Raw genomic sequence first — 18,686 nt, forward strand, 5'->3', positions numbered from 1 at the left:
AGTGAAAACAGTAAAAGATAGGACAGACCATTTGTTAGGTGACTCTGAAGGAGTTCTTAGAGTAGGATCCACGTTTGTCTCTGGGATGTGGCAGGAAGGATTCCATTTTTTGTTGCTTTGTTTTTGTTTTTATTTTTTGAGGTAGGATCTCATGTAGGCTAGGCAGACATTGAATTTGCTCTGTAAACTGAGGGTGACTCTAAGGGTTCTCTAAAGCAACAGAACTGATAGGCTGTATATGTGTATATATGTATATATACATACACACACACACACACACACACACACACACATGCATATGCATACACACACACAAGCGGATGGATATTCAAGTGGCTGTCTCCTGGTAGAAAGGCTGAGAGTCTGATAGTTGTTCTGTCCATGAAACAGCAGTCCCCGTCTTGTGTTGAGAACTAGAGAGCTGCTGGTCTTCAGTCTACACTGGGGTCCCTAAAAATCAGCTCTTAATACCAGCGAAGGAATGCCTCAGCAGCAGGATCTTGCCAAGAGAGTGAGTGCAAGCAGGCAAAAAGCAAAAGCTTCCTTCTTTCAGGTCCTTTTGTTTTAGCTGCCACTAGAAGGCCCAGACTTAGGGTGGGTCTTCCAATCTCAAACGACCCACTCAAGGAAATTCCTCACAGGTTTGCCCAGCTGCTTGGGTTTTAATGAAATTTTTATTTTTTTGTGGGACCAAGCACAGAACTCACACATGCTAGGCAAATGTTCTACAATTGAGTTATATCCCCAGACCTTTGTCTTACTCTTTTTTTCTCCTGTTTAGGTAGGCTCCCAGATAATAGGATTTCCAGAAAAAAAATGCACATCATGTTTATATCCAGTTATTATTACAAAGAAAGTAAGTTTTGTAGGAAGAAAATATGAAATCCCACAATAGAAATTCTTTAGTTTTTGGATTCATTAAGTCTGTATTGTTAGGCTTTTTTAGATAGGGTGGTTCATGCTGTTGAATTAAAGCCCCCCCCCTTTGGTTTTTGGTTTTTGGTTTTTTTGAGACAGAGTTTCTCTGTGTAGCCTTGGCTGTCCTGGACACACTTTGTAGACCAGGATGGCCTCAAACTTGAAGAGATTCTACTGCTTCTGTCTCCCCAAGTGCTGGGTTTATAGGTGTGCTCTACTACATCTGCCTGTCACTTTTTATATTTTTGTGTTATCAAACAAATAATTTTAGTGACAATTATTTAAGAACATTTTTTGTTGGTTTTCAGACAGGGTCTCACCTTGAACTTATTATCTTCTTACTTCATCTTTTCTAGTGCTGGGATGGAGTTATAGTCTAGGGCCATAGAAAACTCTTTATAATAGCAATAAGGTATACTTTTATTTTCCTTATTATGATGAATTTACTTGTCTTATCTAAGCACATATTTTATGTTTTTAATATGAATTGAGAATATTTGATTTGGAATTTATTTTTGCAGAGGTAAGCACCTAAACACTTATGTAAATGTATTTATTCTGTAATCCTCAAATTATTCTATACTCACCAAATTTAAGTTCTAGTTTTTTGGGGTTTTCAACTGAAGTAAATGTTTGATTTAATATTTGCTCAATAGATGACACTCAATGGACAAGTGTATGAACTGTTAGTTGTTTTCATGGACTGGATATCAGACCACCATCTTAGCAAAGTGGAGCTGGAGGAACCTGGTGTGGATGGTGAAAAGCCATCACTCAAACCTCCTCAGAGAAGTGACATTCAAGAGAAATGTGTGAAGGTTGGTTTTTAAGATTTACTTATTTTTACTTTATCTGTTTGTGTTTTACTTGTGTGCATGCAAGTGCCACGAGTGTTCCTGGTGCCTGGGAGGCCAGAGAGGACGTTGGGTCCTGGAATTGCACTCACAGGAGGTTGTGAGCAGTGTTAGTGCTCCCAACCGAACCTGAGTCCTTTGTGAAAGCAGTAGGTGCTTTTAACCATTGAACTGTTTCTCCAGCCTCCAAACTTTATTTTTTAAATTTTAATAATTGATGATTAAGAAAGAAAAAGCTTCTGGCATTGTTATTTATTTCATTTCTAGAAAGTCACATCTATTTATTTAATTTCATAAACATGTGGCAGCACATGTTTAGCACCACACATGCATAGAGGTCAGAGAACAACTTTCAGAAATCTAATCTCCTTTCACTGTGTGCATCCCAAGAATGGAACTAGTTCCCCAGGGTTGGTAGCAAGCACCTTTACCCACTAAGCCATCTCGCTGGCCCAGCATTTTTATATTTTAAATTAGATTCATATATTTTATTCATGGGACAGTATTTTGCCTGCATGTTTGTATATATAGCATGTGTGTGTGCGGTGCTGCAGAAGTCAGAGCCTGCTTTGGATCCTCTAGAACGAGAGTTACAGATGGTTGTGCGCTACCATATGGTGCTGGGAACTGTACCCAACTTCTGACATGCTTATAAGTGGAAAACGTTAGAAGTATTTTTGTTTTGTGAGGCAGGGTCTCAGTATGTAGCCTAGGCTATTCTTAAACTGTAGTTTAGGATGACGTTAAACCTAGGATTTTCTACTCCATGTTTCTGGGATTATAAATATGTGCTTCTATATCGGGCTTAGAAGCATTTTTGTCAGAAAATTGTCTATACCAATATTTTTTAAAGATTTTTTCTTTTTTCTTTTTCTTCTTTCCTTCCTTCCTTCTTTCCTTTCTTTCTTTCCTTCTTTTTTCCTTTCCCTCCCTTCCTTCCTTCCTTCCTTCCTTCCTTCCTTCCTTCCTTCCTTCCTTCCTTTTTCTTTCTTTCTTCCTCCCTTCTTTCCTTCTTTCTTTCTTTCCTTCTTTCTTTCTTTCTTTCTTTCTTTCTTTCTTTCTTTCTTTCTTTCTTTCTTTCTCTTTCTCTCTTTCTTTCTTTCTTTCTTTCTTTCTTTCTCTCTCTCTCTCTCTTTCTTTCTTTCTTTCTTTCTTGCCTTTCTTCATGTATGTGAGTGCTTTATCTCCATGTACACCTGCATTCCAGAAAAGAGAATTAGATCTCAGTATAGATGGTTGTGAGCCATCATTTGGTTTCTGGGAATTGAACTTAGGACCTACCTCTGGAAGACCAGACAGTGTTCTTAACCTGTGAGCCATATCTCCTGCCCCTATACCAACAGCTTCTAACTTGATTTTTTCAGACCTCAGTATTAATTCATACTAAACTTGAAAGGTTTGTTTTATGTGTATGCAAGTTTTGCCTACATATGCGTATGTGTGCCAAATGCATAAGGTGTTATTCAGTGATGTGAATAGTTCTTCCTGCATACAGTCTTAGATTTGAAGACTATTGGGATAATTCTATTTTGCTAGTTCTATTTGGGTTTAAGGGTAAAACCTTTGCTTTTTTTTATTATCAAAGGGAAATATTTCCTGATGTCAATATTGGTGCTCAGGATTTATAACTAGTATGAAAGATCTTTAGAGATTGACACTTAATATAAAAACTTTGAGGAAAGGACATTTTTGGTTTGCCTGTTATTTTCAGTAATAATTCCATGATTATTAAGTATAGTCCAGGATTTTGAATAAATTAAAAATGCTTGCATTCTGATCTTTGGAACTTGTCAGTATGTTTTGGTACATGACAAAGGGGAATTAAAATTGCCAGTCAGGTGTCTTTTTTAATTTTTATTTTTTATATTGATTATAGTTTATTCACTCTTTATCCCAGCTGTAGCCCCCTTTCTCCTCCCCTCCCAATCCCACCATCCCTCCCTCATCTCCTCGTATGCCCCTCTCCAAGTCCACGGATAGGGGAGGTCCTCCTCCTCTTCCATATAACCTTAGTTTATCCGGTCTCATCTGAACGGGCTGTATTGTTGTTTTCCTGTGACCTAGAAAGGCTGCTTCCCCATCCAGGGGTGGCGGTCAAAGAGCTAGCCACTGAGTTCATGTCAGAGATAGTCCCTGTTCCCTTTACTAGGGAACCCACTTGATTACTGAGTTGCCATGGACTACATCTGAGCAGGGGTTCTAGGTTATATCCATGAATGGTCCTTGGTTGGAGTATCAGTCTCAGAAAAAAACCCTGTGCCCAGATATTTTGGTTCTGCTGCTCTCCTTGTGGAGCTCCTGTCCTTTCCACGTCTTACTATCTCCCCCTTCTTTCCTAAGATTCCTTGCACTCTGCCCAAAGTTTATTTATGAGTCTCATTATATGCTTTTATACACTGCTGGGTAGAGTCTTTCAGAGGCCCTCCGTGGAAGGCTCCTGTCCTGTTTCTTGTTTTCTCCTTCTTCCAATGTCTGTCCCATTTGCCTTTCTGAGTGATGATTATCTTACCTAGGGTCCTCCTAGCTTGCCTTTTTTTTTTTCTTTGAGTATTTGCTTAACTTTCTTTTTTTCTTTTTTTTTTTAATCCCCCTCCTTCATTCCCTCCCAATCTCACTCTCCCTCCCTTATCTCCTCCCTGCCCCTTTCCAAGTCTACTACTTGGAGAAGACCTCCTCCCCTTTCATCTGACCCTGTTTTATCAGGTATCTTCAGGACTGGCTACAAAGTCCTCCTCTGTGGCCTAGCAGGACTGCTCCTCCCTTGGGGGGGTGTTGGGAGGTCAAAGAGCCTGCCATTGAGTTCCTATCAGAAATAGTCCCTGTTCCCCTTACTATGGGAAGCCAGTTGGTTACTGAGCTATCACAGGCTACATCCGAGCAGAGGTTCATCCAGGTTCATCTAGGTTGTATCCATACATGGTCCTTGGTGGAATGTCAGTTTCAGAAAAGACCCCTGTGCCCAAATATATTTGGTCCTTGTGGAGCTCCTATCCTTTCCATGCCATACTAACTCCCCCTTCTTTCATATGATTCTCTGCACTCTGCTGAAGGTTTGGTTGTGTGTTGTAGGATTATTGATATTTACTTTGGGCTTATCTTCTAGTAACGCTGCTGTTAATCCTCAACAGCTGTAAAACCAAATCACCACACAGAGACTGGGTTTTAGTTAACCTAGAAAACAATGCTGGGCAATATTTACTCCCTCCTAAACCTCCAAGCCCTCAGTTTAGATTTAGATTTCCCACATTATACTTGCTTTTTGTGAAAAAAGGTCTGGTTCATGCTCCAAGTCCTCCAAGCTCTCTCCTCCTGCTCTGCTTTCCTCGTGCTCTGCTCTCCTGGCGCTCTGCTCTCCTTGCGTTCCTCTCGCCCCTTTTCCTCATCTCCTGCCTTCTGGCTCCTCCCCTCTTTCCTGTCCTCTTGCTCCTCCCATTGTATCTAGTTGCTTTATTTTGTCCTGTTTACACAGGAGTTGAGACAGGATGCTTAGAATGAGTATCACAATGCAATATCTGGATTAAAACCAGAGAGTTGGGGGTGGGGAAATCAGCATTTGAATTAACAAGGGTAAGGCATATACATTTTAAAAGAACATTATACTAACAGTTGTGAGTCTTAGTATCTGCTTTGATACACTGCTAGGTAGAGTCTTTCAGGGGCCCTCTGTGGTAGGCTCTTGTCCTGTTACTTGTTTTCTCCTACGTTCAATGCACCTCCCATTTGTCTTTCTAAGTGAGGATTGCTCCTCTTACCCCAGGTCCTCTTTCTTGTTTATCTTCTTTAGGTATATAGATTTCATTATGTTTATCATATCTTATAGGACTATATGAGTGAGTATATACCATGTGTGTTTTTCTCCTTCTGGGATACCTCACTCAAAATGATCTTTTCTAGATCCCACCATTTGCCTGCAAATTTCCAAATACTCTAAATCAGTTAGAAGAAAAAGTGGGGAAGAGCCTAGAACTCATTGGCACAGGAGACAACTTCCTGAACAGAACACCAATAGCACAGGCTCTAAGAGCAACAATCAATAAATGGGACCTCATGAAACGGAAAAGCTTCTGTAAAGCAAAAGACACTGTCATCAGAACAAAACAACAGTGTATAGACTGGGAAAGGGTCTTCACCAACCCTATATCTGACAGAAGGCTGATATCCATCATATATAAAGAACTAAGGAAGTTAAAAGGCAATAAATCAAGTAATCCAATTAAAAAATGGGGTACGGAGCTAAGCAGAGAATTCTCTGTAGAGGAATATAGAATGGGAGAGAAACACTTAAAGAGATGCTCAACATCCTTAGACATCAGGGAGATGCAAATCAAAATGATCCTGAGATTTCACCTTACACCCATCAGAATGGCTAAAATGAATAACTCAAGTGACAACACATGCTGGAGAGGTTGTGGAGAAAGGGGAACCCTCTTCCACTGCTGGTGGGAATGTAAACTTATACAGCCATTCTGGAAATCAATCTGGCACTTTCTCAGACAGTTAGGAATAGTGCTTCCTCAAGATCCAGACATACCACTCCTAGGCATATACCCAAAAGAAGCTCAAGTACACAACAAGGACATTTGCTCAACCATGTTTGTAACAGCTTTATTTGTAAAAGCCAGAACCTGGAAACAACCCAGATGTCCCTCAATGGAGGAATGGATACAGAAATTGTGGTATTTTTACACAATGGAATACTACTCAGCAATAAAAAACGAGGAACTCATGAAATTAGCTCGCCTTTTTTAAGTGTTCAGATTCTTGTGGGTTTATCCTATATTATATGTCTAGTATCCACTTAAAAGTGAGTATATACCATGTGTTTCTTTCTGTTTCTGGGATACCTCATTCAGGATGATCTTTTCGAGATCCCACCATTTGCCTGCAAATTTCTTGATTTCCTTGTTTTTAATTACTGAGTAGTATCCCATTGTCAGTCAGGTGTCTTTGAAACTGGGTTTCCAGGGTTTCCAGGCATGTCCAGCACATTGAGTCTATGAACTGGAAAGAAGAGTCAGAAGAATATGTTGGATACTCAGTGCACCAGCATTACAGAAATTTCAACTGGCTCCTTTGTAGAAATTGATAGACCTATCCTAACGATCATTCATTTTGCCTTTGGAAAATTCTGGCAGTTGGTTTCAGCTATCTAAGAACACTGTGCTTCTGTTTCCCACCACCTTCAGCTTTTGCCTATGATGACAGAGCAGCTCCAGTGGATGCCACTTGTGAACGCTAAACTGCATGAGCCTTATGTAAAGTTTATCTATTGGTCTCTAAGGCTGCTGGATTCTGGCACACAGGTACTGACTCATTGGCTTCTATCTTCTGGCAGACTCTATTTAGTGTCAGTTCTTTTGGGTATGTTTCACAGAAAAATAAAGTGTGTGTGTGAGCGCACGCGCGTACATACATGTACTTTGTTCTCTTTGTTTGAGAAAATATTGCTCTAAGGTTTGAGAGGAATTGTATTCAGCTTTCATACCAGTTTCACGTGCTCAGTCTTTTCAACATAGGAACATAGACATCTTTTCACTCACAGCTTTGTTTTTGTATCAGTGTCGCATAAGTTTTGCCCAAAATTCATGTGCACCCTCTTTTTAGATTTTCAACTATTTACATTTTGACTGATTTTTATATGTTAAATTTTGTTGTTTATATGTTTATGGTAATAGAATGTAGACATTTAATTAATAAATATTAGGGTTTCTTTGTGTTTTTAACTTTGTCTATTTGATTTACAAAAATTGAAGTAATTTCATCCTTTATATTTCTTAGAGGTTATTAGGTAGATAGTAGGAATTCTATCTTAGAATCAGGAAAATCTTAGAGATTTTCTTCTTTTTATTTTTCATTTTTTTGAGACAGTGTTTCTCTGTATATCCCTGGCTGTCCTGGAACTCACTATGCAGACCAGGCTAGCTTCAAACTCACAAAGGTCCATCTGCCTCTGCCTCCAGAGTGCTGAGATTAAAGGTGTGCACCACCACCGCCTGGCTCCTCTTTTTATATTTTCTTTCTTCGTTTTATATGAGTGTTTGCCTGTGTGTGTGTAAATGCACCATATACATGAAGTGTCCACAGAGGCAAAGAGACGAACATTGGATAACCTGGAACTGCAATTACAGAGGGCTGTGAGTTATTATGTGGGTGTTGGGAAGTGAATCCGGCCCTCTGCAAGACCAGTAAGTGCTCTCAAGCGCCAAGCCATCTCTCTAGTTCTGAGATTTATTTTGAGGAAAGTTTTAAATTATGGATTCAATTTAAAAAAATATGACTTGTGTGTGTGTGTATATGTGCCCATGTGTGTGTCCATGCAAGTGTTTGTACACCCATGTTCCTTTGTGCCATATGGAGGTCAGAGGACAACAGCTACCATTTAGGTGCTAAAGATAAATCTCTGGTTGGCAAATTTGACAGCAGGGGCCTTTACCTGTTGACAGTCTCATCAGCCCCATCAAATTCCCTCATAGTTACAAGGCTGTTCTGAATTTGTTTTTAAACTTCTGGAAGTTTGTGCTTTTTGAGGAAATGAACCATTTTGTCTCATTGATAAGCTTATATATCTAGTATTTGGACTATAAAGAAAATGAAAACAGGTACAACATAACTGGCTATCTGAAATCAGATGCTGTAGGGGGACAGTGTGTTTTCACAGTGGCCTCCCTGATGTGCCTTAGTGTCCAGAATAGTACCGCCGTTACACATCAGCATGGAAAATCTGCAGGCTTTTAAATCTTTACTTAAGCTGTTTTTCCTAAACATTTTGTTTGTTTTTGTTGTTGTTATTTTTTGTTTTTTGAGACAGGGTTTCTCTGTGTAGCCCTGACTGTCCTGGATTTGCTTTGTAGATCAGGCTGGCCTCAAACTCACAGAGATCCACCTGTCTCTGCCTCTGAGTGCTGGAATTAGGCATGCACCTCCATGCCCTGCTCTAAATATTTTTTTGTTTTTCTGACTTTCTATTTTTTTTTCAATTTAATTAATTTCTTCTACGATAAGTTTATTTTGTTCTCTTGATTCTACATTACTGAAATGAAAGTTTAGATCATTGATTTAAGAATTTTTCCTGTTTGTGTATGTGGTAGTGTTTGGGTTGACACAGTTTTAGTGTGTAGCGTAGGCTGGCCTTAACTCACAGGCTTTCTGCCTCAGCCTCTTGAGTGCTGGGATTACAGTATATGCTACCAGACCAGCTTCTCTCTCTTCCTATCTCCCTACTCTTTCCCTTTCTTTCTCTTCCTCTCTATCTCTACCCCTTCCTCTTCTCCCTCTCTTTCTTCCTCTCTCTCCTCCCTTTCTTTCTCTCTCCATCTCCCCCCTCTCCCTCTTCCGCTCTATTCCTCCTCTTCTGCTCTATTCCTTCTCTCTCCTTCTCTATCTCTTCCCCTTCTCCCTCTCTCTCCCTCTCTCGTTCCTCTCTCAATCTCTCCCACTCTCCCTCCTTTGTCCTTCTCTCCCTCTCCCCCTTCCTCTCTCTCTCTCCTTCTCCACCTCTTCTTTTTTCCATCTCCTCCCCACCTCTGTGTGTGGGGTGTGTGTGTGTTTGTACTCATGCACATGCATGTGGTTGTATGGATATAGAGAACAAGGTGTTTTCCACAGTCACTCTACCTTATTTATTTAAATATTTATTTTATTGCATATGTATGGATACATGAAGTATAAGTATGGGATGATTGCCACAGCATGTGTACAGAGGTAAGAGGACAACTTTGTGGCATTTGTTCTTTTCTAGCTTTCTGTAGATTCCAGAGTCAGGGCATGTGGCTTGTAGAACAAATGCCATCTGAGCCATCTCATAAGCCTACTTTTTTGAGACATGGTTTCTCACTGGACCTGGAGCTTACTGATTGGTTGAAATGGCTGGCTAGTGGTGCCCAAGGATATGCCTGTATCTGCTCTCCTGCCAACCCCCACAATGCTGGGGTTACAGATGGGAGTGTTTGTCTCAGTTTTTGTTGTTGTTTTGTTTTTACTTTTTATTGATTCTTTTGTTAATTTCACATAATTCATCCAAATCCCACTCATCTTCCCATCCCCTCATATCCACCCTCTACCCTTGTAAACTCCCTTTCCCCTACAGAAAAAAAAAATTCATCATGGAAGTATAATGTGTCACAGTGTATTCCACAATATATCGTTTTATCCATACATCTTTACTTGCAAATGTTCATTGAGTCAGTGGTCTAGTTTGAGGCCTCTGGCTTCTGCTACACTAGTAATACTGGATCCTCACTGGGACTCCTCTTGGATATTCTTTTATTGTCCTGTGTCATGTCATGGAGATTCTACAGCTTTGGATCTGCAGGACTGGCCCCTTCATGTGCTCCAACAGTTCATATGGTCTAGCTGTTGGGGTGGGCCACCTTAAAGCTCTGGATCTGGGCCTGGGGGGTAGCTGAGTAGATCCGCCTGCCAGCTCTCCTGCACCATACCACCAAGGCCAGCTCTTTAGCACTGCCCAGATAGCTCACCCAGTGCATCAAGCCAGCAAGTGGCAGGACCAGCTCTACACAGCCCTTGGACATGAACATGGTCCCAGGTGGCATCCCAGACTTTTGGTGGTAATGTGACCCACTGATATCTACACAGACCCCTGCTGCACAATCATGGACCCAGACATGACCCTCAGCATCATGAACTTGGACTTTACCATGGCCTCAGGTGTCAGGGCAAGCTATGCACATCAGACCATTCCTTTCCACCCTCGAGTCTCCAGTTCTGCCTCTTCACGGTGCTCGAAGGATTCAGCTTCTCTTTCTCTCCCAGCTTCCCACCACATGCTTGCACATTGTAGTGGCTCCCCACCACACACTTCACATACTTGCTCCGGCTGCAGGCAAGCGACATGTCAGGCAGGCCTCTGGGTGTCTGCCACTCGTGCTGCATGTGGTGGGCGGCTCTGCCTCAGGTTCTTGCTTGTCCAGCAGCACTTAACCATCTGAGGCACTTCCCTTTTCCCATATGTCTGATATGTCACATTTGCACTTTCATTTTTAAAATATTTTATTTTTATTTATGTGTATGTATGTGTGTTTTTATGTATATATTTATATCCTCACTGATACTTTTGCCTAGTTCCACTGTCAATACTTGGAGGGTAGTGTGTTGAAGTTATGTTATATCCTGTACATTTGTGTTTCTCTTGTACCATCTATTTTTGTTTTAAAATGTGAGCTGGGTGGTAGTGGCACATTCCTTTAATTCCAGCAGTCAGGTAGCAGAGTCAGGTGGATCTCTGAGTTTGAGGCCAACCTGGTCTATGTAACGAGTTCTAGGACAGTCTGAGCTATACAGAGAAACCCTGTCTTGAAAACAAACAAACAAAAGAAATTTTTAAAAAGTGTGTGAGTGCTTTGCCTGCACGTGCATGCAGTGTCCACCGAGATCAGAAGAGAGCTGTTGACTCCCTAGAGTTGGTGTTACAAACAGTTGTGAGCTGCCATGTGCTGTTGGAAACCAAACCTTGGTCCTGTGTGAGAGCAGAAGGTGCTCTTAACAGCCAAGCCATCTTTCCAGTCCCTGTTTCACATTCCACAGCTTTGTTGGTTGGTGAAGATACATTTAGGATTATAATGCCTTCTTATTTCCTTTTTTTCTTGATCATTTAAAATATTTTGAATGATGCAAGCTTTAATTATTTTAGACTTTTTAAAATAGAAACATTCTACATGCTAAAAATATTCTACATGCTAAAAATACATACTTTCCCACAGGGATACTGAAATCATATACAATACATTTAAATCAGATCACACTGTTCATACCACTCGTTGCCCAATCATTTGATACTCCTAAAAATCTCAGAATACCTGTTTCTAGTTTTTGGTGTATATATTCAAAATGTGTTACCCGCATGCAGCATCAATGCTGAGTTTAGAATGAGTTTACAAATCCTAATGAAGATGTGGAAAATCATGAAAATTAGTGACAAGGCCTGGAACATAGAACACAATACAGTAACGTCTATATTATTTCTAAGCCTAGCTTAAGCATTCTCCTTTTTAGTAGCTGGAAATGATTTCCCTTCATCTCAGTCATAATGAGTCTGTGGAAGACCATCAGATCCCATGTTATTTTGGAGATACCTTATTCTGTGCTGTTATTTCTGTTTTGTCCATTTTCTGGTTGCAATTTAGTCCATAAGAATTTTCCATGATTCCGACCCAGTACTTTCTCCTTTTGAAAGTTACATTTTCAGAGTCACTGGGGTTATTTATAGAGAGACCAAGCTGAAAACATGAAGTCAGGCATTTGATAAGCAAGCACTTCCCTGTGCTTGCCCAGGGCAGACTTCGTAAGGTCTGACTGGAGCTAGGGCAGGACTGGAAGGAGTTATGATTTTGGTTCCTGGGAACCTGGCTTTTCCTCCTTGAAGAGACTGTGGTTACCCGTCCCCAGGCCGCTGTGTGCTTGGTCTGTGATGCACCTGAGATACCCTGTGCTCCCTTGCGCAACATGGTTCCATCAGCTTCCTGCGATGTCACCCTTTATCAGGGCCTCTGGGAAAACCTTGGATTGCACTCAAAGGAATCCAACTCTTTTTTTTTTTTTTTAATGTTTATATGCCAGATTTAACTTGATCTTAATTTCTTTTCCTTCCTTTCTTTTTTTGTTTTGTTTTGCTTTTCTTTCAAGACAGGGTTTCTCTGTGTAGCCTTGGCTGTCCTGGACTCGCTTTGTAGACTAGGCTGGCCTCAAACTCACAGAGATCTGCCTGCCTCTACTTTCCTGAGTCTGATCTTAATTTCTTAAGAAAACATTTTAAGAAGTCTATACTTGGTTTATAAAATTTTAATTATATTTAATTGTAATTTTGCATATTTTCTACTCTATTTTTCATAAATATTTGTTTTAGGGCATAAATTTGATCAAAGTATATAAAACACATGACTATATATTTTTAACAGCATTCAACTATGACATCAACGTTGAGGAGATTGGGTGAAGACATATTTAAAGGAGTTACAATTAAAGGAACTCAGGATAATTCTTTAGAGCATTCTGTAGAGAACAAACCAAAGACAGCAGCATTCTTCAAGAGCTCCAATTTATCGCTGAGATTTTTATCAACCTTAATTGTCCTCAAAACAGTCACTCAAGGTAAGCTTCTGAGTGTTCACTAAATAAACAGTTATGAGCAAGTAGTACATTATAAAGTGTTTCTTTTATAGTTAATTATGCTCAACATTTTTAGAATGAGATTTTGAGTTATTTAATAATAGTAGCACATTTTGAAAACAATTCTTTGTTATTCCTGAATTTAAGAAAATAAACTCAGCTGGGTAGGAGAGGCACACACCTTTAGTCCCAGCACTTGGGAAGCAGAGGCAGCTGGATCTCTGTGAGTTTGAGGCCAGCCTGGTCTACAGTGTGAGTTCCAGGATAGCCAAGGCTATACAATAAAACCCAGTGTCTCAAAAAATTAAAAAGAGAAAAAAAAAAAAAAAAAAAAAAAACTCTTTAGATTGATGCATTCTTTCAGAGCTATTGTTGATTTGTTGTTGCTTTGAGACAGGGTCTCTCTGTGTAGCTCTGGCTGTCTTGGAACTCACTATGTAGAACAGGCTCATTTCAAATTCACAGAGACCCTCTGCATCTGCTTCCTGAGTTCTGGGACTAAAGGTGTGTGCCATCATGTCCTGCCTTTGTTGATTTTCTTACATTTTTTTAATGTACCCTTTGCTACTTTTGCATTTGTTACATGACTTGAAATTGTATTGGTCCCACTAGAAACTGGGCAGGAAACTACGGTCCATAGTTACATATTTGGCCACCGTCCGATTTGTAAATAAACTTTCTCCCATTGCCATATTTTTGTTATGGTCCGTGTATGGCTGTTTTTCCATAGAAGGTGGATGCTTAGTTGACAACAGAATCCACCTGGCTCCAAAGCCTGTACAGCAGTTCCTGAGCCTTACAGAAAGAGCAGCCCTGCACAGCCTATGAGTTCACCGAGGGAGACTTGTCACTGTGACTTCCCCACTAGTCCTTGGTGTGCAAGAGTAAATAAGGAGTGAATGATCAAAAGCAGCACTACAGCCAGAGTCAGACATGGTTAATATGTATTTTTAATGTAGCTATAACTAGTTATCTCTTTCTGGATTGTTTAAAAAAAATAATTTTCAGAAAAAGAGTAATGTTAGCAAATATACCATTTTTATCTTTTCCCTACGTGCTGACCTATCTCAGTCAGAATAATTGGTTTCCCCAGTGAGTTTCACAGTAGTTTATTTCCTCTGCAGTGTGTTCTGCTAAGTCACTCCTGATGGCTTGAAACCAAACTACTAACTCTAACTTATTGCTTGGTTGCCTCATGGTTATGGTTCTCAAATTTGTAATCATGGATTGTTGATAATTCTGAAAGATCTCTCATGAAAAGGCACTGTTAGACCCAAATAAAGTGCACCACAAACCTATCTTAGAAACTTTTCTGTTCACATATGTATGCACACGTATGTACACATGAATACACGCAAATGTACACACACATGCATACACATATTTTAGAAAGCAGTTCCTAACCACACATAAAAACATATATACATGTATATTCCCCAGAGGTAAGTAAAGTCAGGAGCAGGAGTTCAAAGTCACTCTGTCAATCAAGGAGAATAGCCAGAGTCATATGTCAACATATATCACATCATCTAGTGAAATGTAATGTTTATTCTTTTTCAAATTTATTTTTATTACATTTGAATTATTTATTTGTTGAGGGTGCACATGTAGCCTGTCACACATGGAGAGGTCAGAAGACAGTTTGTGGGAATTAGTTTTTTCTCCTTCCACCATTTAATTCTGTGGATTAAATTTAGGCCTTCAGCTTTGATGGCAAGCACCTTTACCTACTGAGCCATCTTGCCAGCCCATAACATTTATACTTATACAACTTTGAAATGGCAAACATGCAATAAGGTCTGTTTGTTTGATGTGAAATAAAATTGAATAAGATGCTGCCTATCACACTTCTTGTATAGCATATTGAACACGCTACTGTTGTGAATATTGGAAAATAATAGAGGGAACTATAGGGTTTTTATAATAAAACCTAAAACATGAGGAAAAGAGAAAAAGTGCAGCAAATACACCAAAAAGATGACAGCTACCTTATTTTAAAAGCAAAACTTATATGATGAAAAATACAACTGTATTCTTCCTTTAAGAAACTCTTAATATTTAAATTGAATGAAAGTAAACAAAACACTAATAAAAGGAAAACCAGCACAATAGCTGGATATGGTTGTGCATATCATTAATCCCAGTATTTGGGAGGCAGAGGCAAGGGGTCTTTAAGTTATGTAGCCTGATCTACATAGCAGGTCGGACAATCCTACACAGTGAGATCCTGTCTCAAAACAAACAAAAAGAGAAGACACAATAGTATTATTAGTCTCTGGACACCTGGATTGCTTTGAGGTCAGGGTAGCACAAATAAAGCTGCTGTAGACAAATCACATGCAGGCAGTTTGTGCACATCTGTTCTCTTGGGAAAAGGCAATGGGGGAAATGGAGGCATGTGTGTGCACATATGTGCACAGTAAATGGTGATAGAACCACACAGTGGAATACTACTCAGAGGAAAAAAAAGGAAAAAATTATTGGTATATGCAATGGCACAAATTAGTCTAAAAATAATTACACCAAGTAAAAGAAGCTAAAATATGTTGACTATGATTGTTCAAATAACATTGTAGAAAAAAATAGCTTGTATGTGTTGTAGCCTGAAAGGATAGAAAATTCCACCCCATGATAGAAAGCTTATTTTTTTTTAAGTATAATTACATCATTTCTTCCCTTCCTGTTGACTTAAACCTTCAATGATTGATTACTTAGGTCTAGAACTGTTGAAATTATGAAAGGTTTGAGGAAGGTTTTGGAGTGACAGGATGTGGTAGCAGTCATGACTAGGAATTTAGAGGTATGAAAACATAAGATTTTTTCTTAAAGCTGAAAGCATCACATTAATGGTTGTTTTTAGCTTGGTGAATCAATGAGTTTATTGGGATTACTTACAAGAGTGTGGACGAGGGTTACTTTAAGAAGCATGGGGGACGTGAAGGCCTTATCAGAAAGCCTAAAGCTGCTTGCCCAGATTGCAGGCAGCTCCACCAGAGAGACTCCTTCATATGTTAATTGCCATATTTTCTTTGTATACAGTACTCCGTTTCATAAAGACATTGTAAATAAGTATATAACATACTTTGAGCGTGTCTCCCTCATACTCTGTACTCTCCCTTTTCTCCTTCTTCCTCTTCCCATCAGTCCCCTATGCTCCCCTAGACAGTCCTGCATTTCATTACTTATGTCCATACATGTCTATATAAAATTCAGGACCCACAAATAAGAGAAAATGTGCTGTATTTCTGAGACTGAACTGACTTAATATGACAATTTCCAGTTGTATCTACTTTTCTACAAATGACGATTGTGTTGTTCTTCATGACTGAATAAAATTCCATTGTTCACAGGGAATATTGCTATGCAAGTGTTTCTATGATGTATTCACTTGGATCCTCTGGGGAAGTTCACATGAGTGGGCTAGCTGGCCAAGGAGTAGATTTGTTTTTAATTTTTTGAGACACCTCTGAATTAGTTTTCATTGAAGTTGACCCGGTTTACGTTTCCCCAAGCAGTATATATAATGGTGCAGCCCTAGTCCCACACCTCCCAACCCCCTCCTCCTATTCTTGCCAGCATCTGTTGCTTTGTGTTTTCTTAAGGACTGCCATTCTGGTTGGGGTGAGAGGGGATCTCCTTGTAGTTCTACTTTGTATTATTTTGATGGCTGGTCAAATTGAACATTTTTTCATGTTTTTGGCCACTTGTGTTTCTTTCTTTTTTTGAGAAAGGACCATTTCTTTCATTAGTTCATTTATATATTGTTTTATTTTTAATTTATTTTTATTTCACTTTTGAGTTTCTGTGTTCTTTGTCCATGTCCCCTACAAGGTGTATCGTTGAAGACTGCCCATTCAGTAGATTTTCTTTTTGGTTTTACTATATAGATGCCTTTGAAGTAATGAAATCCCATTTGTCAATTGCTAGTTTTATTTCCTGAGCATTTGGAGTCCTTTTCAGAAAGTTGGTGCCCATGCCTATATCCTGAAGTGTTTGTTCTGCCTTTTCCTCTTACAATTTGAGTTTCAGGTATTGCACTAAGGTTTTTGATCCACGTGGAGTTTGGTTTTTTTTTTTGTTTTTTTTGTTTTTTTTTTTTGTTTGTTTGTTTTGTTTTGTTTTTTGTTACAGGATGAGAGAAGGTTCTAGTTTCATTCTTCTAATTGGGGATTTGGAAGAAATATGCCAGTTTTTGTGGTACATCTGTTGAAGATACTGTTTTTCTTTAATATATATTTTGGCATCTTTGCCAGCATTCAAGTGGCTGTGACTACATGGGCTTATATTTGAGTTATCTGTTGATGTTAATGCTATCAGTTATGAATAAAAGGAATGTACTCCTCTTCAGGAGGTATATAATTAATTGCCTAATTTATGTCTTCTACAACTTCCTCTGTTCTTAAACAAATCTTTATATTTATCTTTTTGGTTTTTTGAGACAGGGTTTATCTGTATAGCCCTGGCTGACCTAGAACTTGTTCTGTAGACCAGAATGTCCTTGAACACTCAGAGGTCCTTCTGACTTTGCCTCCTGAGTGCTGGGGTTAAATATATGTGTCACCACCACCTGATATGTTTGTCTTTTCTTTTGATTTTTATAAATTTTTAAAACTTATCCATGTTTAGAGTGTATCTTGATTATGTCCTCCCCTCATTCTTTTTCTCCATTGCCCCTACCCTCACCTCTTCTAACATAGCTTCCTCACTTTTAAGCTTATGTTCTCCTTTTAAAATATTTATAATCCCCTATTCATACTGCCAAGAACAGGTCCATACCAGTGTGTTTTTGGTTCCCATTGTAACTTAAAGGAAAATGCACACAATGTCCAGAGTCCTTGATGTCCTACAGATGAAGGAAGAGGATGTCTTCAAATTCCTTGCTGTAGGAACCCAACTTCAGTGGCACCAACCTTGATTTCTAGATGGTTCATCCACAGGAGGAAGCCTGAAGGTATCTATATCATAAACCTGGAGAGGATCTTGGTTGAAGTTATGGCTTACAGCTTGAGCTATTGTTGTTGATGTCTCCACCATCCTTTCTGGGAACACTGGCTAGCAAGTCATGTTGATGGTTGCTGCTGCTACTAGAGTCATTCCAGGTACTGGCCGCTTCACTCCTGGGACTTCAACTAACCAAATCCAAAGAGCCTTTAAAGAGCCTCATCTTCTGATGGTGACTGTTCCTGGGGCTGACCATTAGCTCCTCACAGAGACATCTTATGTCAACCTGCCTACCATGCCCTATATCACAGATGCTGCTCTGTGCTGTGTGGACATTGTTATACCAGACATCAACAAAAGGGAGTTTACTCAACAAGTGTGATGCGGTAGATCCGGGCCTGGGAAGTTCTGTGCATATACCATCTGTGAGCACCCATGGGAAGTCATGTCCAATCTCTCCTTCTACAGAGACCCTGAGAAGACAGACGAAGCGCATGCCAGTTCTGAAAAGCCTGTGCCATGGAGGAACTTGAGGATGGGTGGACTGTGCCAGCTCCTGAGATCACTCTGCTCATCCAGAAATGCATACTGGTCTGAAGGTGCTCTCTGTGCCAATCCAATAGATCCCCACTGAGGACTGGAGAGCCCAGCTGTCCCCTGAGGACTGGTTTGCAGCTCCTACATTCAGGCCATGAGCTCCTACATACAAGTCATGAGCTCTTCTGCAGACGTGTGAGCAAAGGCAAAGAAGGTGGAGGAAAATAAATTTTCTCAAAGCCAGGGGTAGGGATGGGGGAATGCACACACACACACACACACACACACACACACACACACACACACACACAC

The 18,686-nt window shown here is 39.8% G+C and overlaps 1 protein-coding gene across 5 annotated transcripts in view; it reads left to right on the forward strand.

The window, feature by feature from the left end:
* Ccdc138 (coiled-coil domain containing 138) overlaps window positions 1–18,686 on the forward strand; it is a 68,782-nt gene that overhangs the window by 33,057 nt on the left and 17,039 nt on the right. For all 5 annotated transcript variants that reach the window (XM_055614260.1, XM_055614285.1, XM_055614294.1 and 2 more), the window contains 3 exons: window positions 1,575–1,736; window positions 6,959–7,075; window positions 12,686–12,878. In XM_055614260.1, the coding sequence (XP_055470235.1) occupies window positions 1,575–1,736; window positions 6,959–7,075; window positions 12,686–12,878 (472 nt within the window). The remainder of the gene's footprint in view (window positions 1–1,574; window positions 1,737–6,958; window positions 7,076–12,685; window positions 12,879–18,686) is intronic.

This window comes from Psammomys obesus, unplaced genomic scaffold (genome assembly GCF_907164565.1).
Source record: "Psammomys obesus unplaced genomic scaffold, mPsaObe1.curated_primary_1811, whole genome shotgun sequence".
Taxonomy (NCBI): domain Eukaryota; kingdom Metazoa; phylum Chordata; class Mammalia; order Rodentia; family Muridae; genus Psammomys; species Psammomys obesus.